The following is an 8,531-nucleotide window of genomic DNA, read 5'->3' on the forward strand; positions in this document are numbered from 1 at the left end:
TAAAATATATAACCTAACATAATAAATCATTGGGAGTGAGATTCAAAAGAATCTCAACAGTAAACAATTTCATTCAAACATTCATGGTAAAAGCGTGATACGTGACATATCCTTGCATTAAGTAACACCATAACTAATACAATGACATGTTTACATGCTCAAAGTTTCATACATCATCTGCGCATGGATCATGAAACACTTAAAAATAAAGCTCCAAGCATTCATTCATGATTCATATAATTAAGAAAACAAGTCATACACATCGTCATACAAGCATAAACACCAAATATGTAATGAAGGGTAAGTTTAATACTTATAATTTTTACTATTTCTTTTTTGTCTTCCTTGCTTCCATAAATTAATCCCATTACCAAACATCTAGTTCATTTTCCATGACACACATTTGGCCTAAATACATGGAATATAATATTTATTACAATTATTAAACTCAATAATCACATTATCAATGCATGACAACTCATTCTTTATTTAATTCTTGTTTTCTTTATCTTAATTTTTTACATGAACTTCCCATGGCAAAAAAATTCTCACACCACCATTTCCCAAGCAATTTTTCTTAAGGAAGTCATTTTTAAACACAAATTTTACAAATCCAACCTCCTTCCCTTTAAGCTAGCCTTGACAGCAATTATGGGTATTTGAAACCCTAGGTTGTGCTTGCTTTTAGGCTTTTTCATGCTTCATATTTTTACATAACACTAGGCTAGGCTTTAAATCTTATTTCATGAACTTAAACATGATTAATTTCATTGCTTTGTCTTGAAGAAAATTTGACAGCACCTATCCTTAATTCCAAGCTTTTCAATTTCTACAAAACTTGCTAAACTCTTATTCTATCATGCCTAAACATCTTTCACCATCACTTCAATGGTCTTAACATCATCAAAATCCTAAGGCTCAAAATAGGGCAGCAATTCAACTTGATGAAAACTTAATTAAATTTCAAGATATTTAACTCAAAATAAAGCTCTTGCTTACTTCTTTCCTTTATTATAACTTTTTCTTACATTCTCCAACTTCCACCCTTATTGGCCACGCCAAACTCCTCCTCTCATGAGCCTAAAATCATTGGATTATGTTTCTTGAGGAGTACAATGAATTTTGTAAAGATATTTTGAGGTAGAAAAGTGATTTTGATGGTGATTTTGTTTGGTTTTTCTTTTTTCCATCCAATTCACCATGGGAAGAAGCTCACGCTAACACACACTCTCTCTCTCTCTTTCTCTATTTTCCACGTGCTGATCAGAAGTGAGGAAGAAGAAATGGGTATAATGGTGTTTGAGGTTTGAGTGGACGATTAATCCATCTTTGATAAAATTTAGATTTAAAAAATATCTAATTTCCCACCTTAATTTTGACCAAGCCATTTTCCCTTTTATTTCGGTGGTGTAAAATTAAAACTTCTCCTTCATTTGCTGCCCAGTGTCCCGCCACTCTCACAATTTTAATGGCCTTTAATGGCCTCGTGGTAATTTTCAATCTTGGGTAGAAATTTTGGACATTTTCTTACCCTAGTAGAATATAATTTCTATATAATTAAGTCCCTGTGAAATTATTAACCAATAAAATTGGGATTACCCTTTCAAACATTTCTCCTTTTCATACACTAATTTCCTTTGAATTTTGATAAATTTTGGGTAATTTTATGTAATTACACTTTAAGGCCCAAAACTTCCATTAATTATATTTTAACCCTATTTAGGCTTGACATTCACAGGTTCAATTCATTCTTGTTCATTTTTAACTCCTGATACTTTTTCATAATCTCATTATATTTGTTAACATATAACCACCCTTAGACATTAATAATTATCATTTGATCTTGGATAGACAATTTCTCTTACTTATTTTTCTTTTCATTTGTTTTTTAGCCTAACTATAGTTAAGTTACCTAAGAAAAAGTTAATAACACTCTCTCTCTAATAGTTAGCTAAATTTAAAATGTATTTATATTTTAAACTCATCAAAGGCCATTGTCTTCTAGAAAATTTGTCATATGTTATGTGACTCAGCAATTTTTTACTAGGTTTATAGCAATTCGAGATCTAACAGTGATCTCATTGAATTATTTTTAAATCTATTACTATCCTTGTAATCTAACTGTGATCATTTTTTAAGCGATTTAGAACATAAAAATAAATTTATTAAATAATTTTACCTTTATTTAGGGGTGGTTTGTTTAAGATTAGCAAAAGCCATTTTTTAAATAGTTTGGAGATTTTATAAAAAATAATTTATTTTATAGATATTTTGAAAAAATCAAAAAATACTTTGTATTGGTTAACAGAATAAAAAAAAATCACTTTTTAACACATGCTCATGTAATGATTTCTTTAATCTTGAATTCATATTTTAGGTACATTAGAGTTAGAAATTACTCTGTTGGGATTACTAAACTCTCAAACTACGAAGAAAAAGAAAGAGTGCTATCCTAAAATAAAGAAATAGCACCATCATACTGAGTTGACAAGTTCACAATTCAAGCTTCGTCTCTTTCGCCAAAGCATTTTATCCAGCACTCGTTAACCACAAATCTTAATCAATAAAAGCTTTCTTCCCTCGAGTGATATTCTGCTCTCTCTTTATCAGGTGTCGTGTCTTGATTAGGTAACGTTGCTGCTGAAAAAATTTCTCCACACCCTTAAGCCACCAGGGACGCAAGCTGATATCAATAAAAGCTAATGGATTCAACAAAAACCCTTTAATCGACAAATGAAGGAAAGGGGGAGAGAGAGGGAGGAAATTGCACATGAAATTAATATGACAGTTTTGCAGTTTTCTAACTTTTGAAAAAAAAAATCAGAGAACATGCCCAAAGCAGAAAAACCAAAGTTAGTAGCAAATATAAGAAAAATCAAACCTGAGAAAAGAGTGGGTGACATGAGGCAGATTGAAGCACACTAAGAGAGAGGAGGAGGGAACGAAGGCGAAGGCGCCGTCGCAACTCACATGAGAAACATGGAGGCCCAATGGGATTTTGAAGGACTACTTCTGTCTTTAAAACTTTATCCGTAAAAATAGCCACGTTTCCTCACTTTTTATCTTTCGTTTAGCGCCTCAAAAAGCTAATCAAATTAGCTTCTCTGAATAATCAAATATCTGATTTGCCCCAGAGAGACTTTAAAATTACAAACTGATTCCCAAGAACCATTCTATTTTTTTAAGGCACCTTAGGAACTCTTGATTATTTGAGTTTGGTAGCTTATTGAATTTTGATATATTCTGGAACTTTTGGGTCCAAAATTCAGGATATCATAGATAGTGATGGATGGTAGTAATTAATAATGGTAGCTTGTAATAGTAATTGATTAAAAGGATTGTAGTTTTTAATAATAAGGTGTAATGTGTTTTGAAAATGGAAAAAGTAAATTGGAAATAATTTTGAGATCTTTTTATTGTTTTAAAAAACAAAAAAATAAGAACAGTTTAAAAAACAATTAAATTTAAAACAATTATTTAAACAAGTTTTTTTATTGTATATAAAAAATTGTTTTCAACAACGTAAACCAAATAGGTTGCTAGTAGTTAACGCCATTTGTTTCACTTGTAATGTAATGTGACTACATTATATATACATTATTCACCCATTCGTCTTTTTATTGCTAAATATATACGTCTTTAATTTGAGGGTTAAGAGGAAAAAATGTTTTAAAAGTTTTCTTAAAGGAGTATCAAGTACTCTCATCCTTTAGTTAGAGTAATTTTGTCTTAAAAGTGTTAAAAGTGGAGCAACCCTACTCTTTTCTAACATTTAACTAGTGTTTGATTAACTAAGTATTGAAAATTTTCACATCACAACGTGAGAGGATTGGAGAGTATACCTTTTAGGTCTTCACCAAAGGGCATACCGAAAGCGAGCAATGAGATAACCATAAGACCTAGAGTCATTATCTTGTACACTTTCTTCCTCCCTAACATGTGCTCTTCCCTTAATTGCATCCCCGATATTGGCTATGGACACCACAAACTCCATTGTCTCTCTCCTCATTTTCTAGCCCCCTTTCTCCACCTCCTGCATCACATGCCTCTAGGTTTCATATTCTTCTTCTTTTAAGATTTGATTGGCAATAAAAGTTGACATTGGAGATTTTGAGATCTGGTTGATGAACTTGAAGCAGATTAAATTGTTGACAAAGGCAGAGTGGGAGAAGTTGATAAAGGTGGCAAGGAAAAGCTATGGTTGCCATCAACAATGGTGAAAGGAGAAGCCAATAATAATAGTAAGGAGACGTTGTGGATGCTGTCGATGAAGGTGGAGCGAGAAGTCAACAATAATGGCATGAAGAAGTTGTGGTTGTAGTCAATGAAGGTAGAGGGAAAAGTCGATTATCATAGAAAGAGAAGGAAGAAGATGAGCGCCCTATATGCCCACTTAGCAAACACAAAACAATAAGCCAATCTTAATGAGCCACACATGTTCTGTTTGGTCAAATTTTAATTTTAACGATTAATGTTATTCAGATTTAATGGCGAGACGATATTGCTTCACTTTTAACACTTTCCAGGCAAATTTGCTCTAATTCAAAGGCAAGGACACCCAATACTTGTTTGTTCTTTTGAAAAGCTCTTGATGCATTTGTGCCTTGTTAACCCTTGGTTTAATTAAGTTTAGTAAATATATGCTTAATTATTCTCATATGGCTAAAGTTGAGAACCATAATAGCATGGTCAATAAATGAACTGTGTTGAAGTAAAAAGGAAAAAAAGACACAATTATTCGCCTCTATAATTTTAATGTGTTTTGGTATGTATGCTTGTGGTTTTTTTTTCCTATTGTAGGTCCCTTTAGTTTATCTGGTGTATAACATTAGTCTATCTGTTTTTAATATATCTAAAAGAATGATGATGTAGCACTAATGATTTCAAACATGCTAACTTGTGACTATCATTGTTAATAATTGTGCTAAGGTGGAATTATATTTTAACATAATGAAACTTGAAACAAAAAAGGTGGCCAAAGTCATTAATATGCCAAATTATAATTTCACTTAGCATAGATTAATGGCGTTACTCACAGATATGCTCTTTAGCATGAGATTTATAGTCTCACATGTCAACCATTTCACCATCAAAGCATCTTGAAAGTGAATTGTATTTTATGAATATAATATCTATCTGGTGTAATCTTCAAAATCTATGATAAAAGTGAAATGTTAAAGTATTTTTACTAATCATTCATACTATATGGGCTTGAGTTGTGCACTCCATTAGTTCGATTTGAATTATATTAAACAATTTAGTGTCATCCTATTGTTTCTTTATATATATTTAAAAGTTAAGTGACTAATGTTGTAGACACGACAAATTTAAGGAACCTAAAGCAACAACAAATTTATAGGAGCTTATATCAAAAAACATAAAATTATAGGAATTAGTAGTTACATTTTCCTTAAAAAAATTGATAAACTAAATATTAATTTTATAATTATAAGCGTTGTTTGAAATTGAAACATCTCACCGTAAAAAATATATATATATGGATTAAAAAGAAAAATGTCACCCCATGGCTTTTATAACGCGACAGCATATTTAATTGCTGTCACGGCTTAACGTGCGTGGAAGAAACCATTTCTCACTCCAAAGGGTCATGGAGACAATAGTTTAATTCCAAAGACATGGTCGAGAATAATGAAGTGGCCGGGTAATGTTACGGTTTTGTCTGGTGGGATCTATTTTTAAAAGACAGAAAACGGATAAAATCATGAGGTTTTTGGCTTCTGGATATTGTCCTCTCCGGTGCTAGCTGCTCATTTCACTTTGTATAGAAGACTTGGATAACGTATATCAGTATGAAAAGCCCATAGGTGAGCGCGTTTTTTTTTTTTTTTCTCTCTGAAAAAATAAAGTAAGATAAAAAGAATATGAAAGATTTTATGTGATGATGTCTAGAAATAAAATGCAAGATGAAAACATAAATATCCTGTCAGGAATACAGATCTTCACATTTTAAGAGGATGATTTTTTTTTTTTAAAGAAATGCAATACAAGGACTTTCATCTATTCTAGTATTACTCTTTCAAGTACAGTTAACTGTAGTGCTCTGATGGGATTCAGGACATTAGTGCCTGTATAATTTAATCCAATGCCTTTAAGCTTTACTTCGTCCCATTGAAAGCATGAAGTGTTAAAATCAATAATATAGAAGAAGCCTTGACGAAGGCAACATTTCATTTAGTGTCCAAAACAATCTAGCCCGTTTTCCCCACTTCTGGCAGGCAAAAGGTTGGGATGAATTTGTTCTCTCTAACTCGTTGACTCTTGTCTGCTTTAGCCCTTCATTACTTATGTGATGATAATAGCGGATCCAAGTGTATCTCGTTTCGTTCACTGTTCTACCATATCAGTTTGCGCTAGTAAGAGACTGACAGAGACTCCAATCACATTCTCAGTTTTCGTGGTATCTGTCCTCTGCCTCTGCGTCCCTCCACCGCAACGCCAACCCACCTCGCCATCCTTTTCCTCCGCCGGCGACACCAACCCCTCTCCCTCTCTCTGTATAGTTCATATATATTCTCTCTGGCCTTTTCTCTTCTTCTACCCGAAGTCTTCACCTTTATGCTTATCTGCAAAAACAATCCACCTGTATTCTGTTCACAGAAAACCCCTTTTGTTCCTCGCGAAACTCCTACAGTCTACTCACACCCTCAAATTTTAACTTTGTATCCTTCTGCTCTCCCCACTCAAAATGGATGTTTTGCCGGGCCCTACTTTCATCATCGATCACGATTCGCTGCCGTCGTATGGCAGCCAAAACCAAAAGGACGGTCATGTTCGCCGGGTTATGGAACGGCCACAGTTTTATGCGGGCGATGACTCATCGCAGAGTTCGTCCTCGATTGGAGCCCCGGATGACCGTGGAGATGAGGAAGATGGAGAGGAGGTACAGAGCAATTCGAAACGAGGAATCGCGTTAGATGCTTTGGATTCTCTAGAGGTGTCCCTTCCCATCAAGTTAGTTCCTTCATTTTCGTTTTTAAAACTTTCGTAGTTTTGGATTTATGTTTAACCTGACAAAAATCTGAATTCATATTTGGATTAGTAAGTATTGGGATTAATCGGAGCGATGCATGCAGGAATGGATTGTCGAGCCACTTCGAAGGAAAATCGAAGTCATTCTCAGATTTGAGCCAAGTGAGCTCTGTGAAGGAGTTGCAGAAACAAGAGAACCCATTCAACAAGAGAAGAAGGGTTCTAATGGCATCCAGGCGGTCTCTAAGATCGGCCTTCTACACCGGGTCGAACCCTAAATCCATGCCTCTTTTGCCCCTCCATGAAGATGAACAAGAAGACGATGAAGAAAAATGTAGAAAGCTTGCGTCGCCGTCGTCCCTATCCTCCTCGTCCTCGTCCTCATTCACCGAGGAAAAGAAACAAGAAGATCAAATGCTGCTGCGACGGCGACAGAAGACGGTGTCAGAATCGACTTGGCTTCGATCTGGGAGCTTGAAGTCAAGGAGTATTTCACTTGCAGATCTTAAAGAACATGACGACGACGACGACGACGAAGATGCTTGACATGTGAGATGTTTTGCTGTTAGTAGGAATCTTAAATGAGGGTACCTTTCAAGTGTTTTGTTTTTAGAGTGAGATGGAAATTGTGGAGATGATATTATATCAGCCTCATAAAATTGACAAGAGTATGACATTGATGCGTATTTCTTGATCTCGAATCCGGAGTTGGGTATTGGAATTAAAGTTCAAAAGAGAGAGAACAAAAGCAAGTTGAGGGAGTTTATTATTTCGAAGATAAAACCACGGATTTGAGTATTCGATTTCACAGAAGGTATCTTTGGACGAATCTTATCCTGTGTCCCTAAGTTAAGGTTTTTAAAATTGGATTGAACCGGTCAGTTCAACGATGAATTGATTGCTGATCCGATGCAGGCAATTCATGTGGACGGGTGGTCAACAAATCGGTGAAAAGTCAATAAACCGGTCAACTAACCAGAAAAACGTAAAAACCGAACAGTTAGCTAGTTGGTTGATTGGCTGGTTCAAACATTGGATATGAAGATAAGAAAAAAAAAGCAGGAGGAAAACAGAGGAGAAGCCAAAACAAACAGATGAGGAGCAAAAACGAAGAAGGTGCAAAGCAAATTTTTTGTGGAAAAAAAAATTTTGGGACAAACCATCATCCCAATTCCTAAGCGTGCTTCTACAGTTATTAAACTATCGGACCTATAATAAAATAGCTAGATCTAACGAAAATCTTCAACCGTGCTTTGAGAATCATGGCGGAACTGCGACTGAGTGGAAAAGAAAATAATGAAGGAAGAATAATGAAGAAGACGAGGCCGGCTCGAATTGCCTCTTGATCTTGGGAATAAAATAATAATAAGAAGTACCAAAGTTCTTCCGCGCACTTGAGCCTTGAATTTAATAATATTAAATTCAACATTAAAGAGTGAAAAAGGAGGCGGAAAAGCAATTGAGAAGGGAGGGAAAAATTACTTTATTTTCGGGTAAATGCAAAAGCAAAAGAAAGGAATTCATATTAATATCATTAAATG

At 34.5% G+C, this 8,531-nt stretch overlaps 1 protein-coding gene across 1 annotated transcript; it reads left to right on the plus strand.

Moving 5' to 3' along the window:
- The first annotated feature begins 6,161 nt into the window (after positions 1–6,161).
- On the plus strand, positions 6,162–7,684 carry LOC129294818 (KID-containing protein 1-like). Its single transcript, XM_054933320.1, has 2 exons — positions 6,162–6,972; positions 7,095–7,684. The coding sequence occupies exons 1-2, from the start codon at positions 6,707–6,709 to the stop codon at positions 7,534–7,536; spliced, it is 708 nt and encodes a 235-aa protein (XP_054789295.1). The 5' UTR covers positions 6,162–6,706; the 3' UTR covers positions 7,537–7,684.
- Positions 7,685–8,531: the final 847 nt, after the last annotated feature.

Source organism: Prosopis cineraria, unplaced genomic scaffold (assembly GCF_029017545.1).
Source record: "Prosopis cineraria cultivar Desert tree isolate PC_DT_omini unplaced genomic scaffold, ASM2901754v1 PC15, whole genome shotgun sequence".
NCBI classification, from domain to species: domain Eukaryota; kingdom Viridiplantae; phylum Streptophyta; class Magnoliopsida; order Fabales; family Fabaceae; genus Prosopis; species Prosopis cineraria.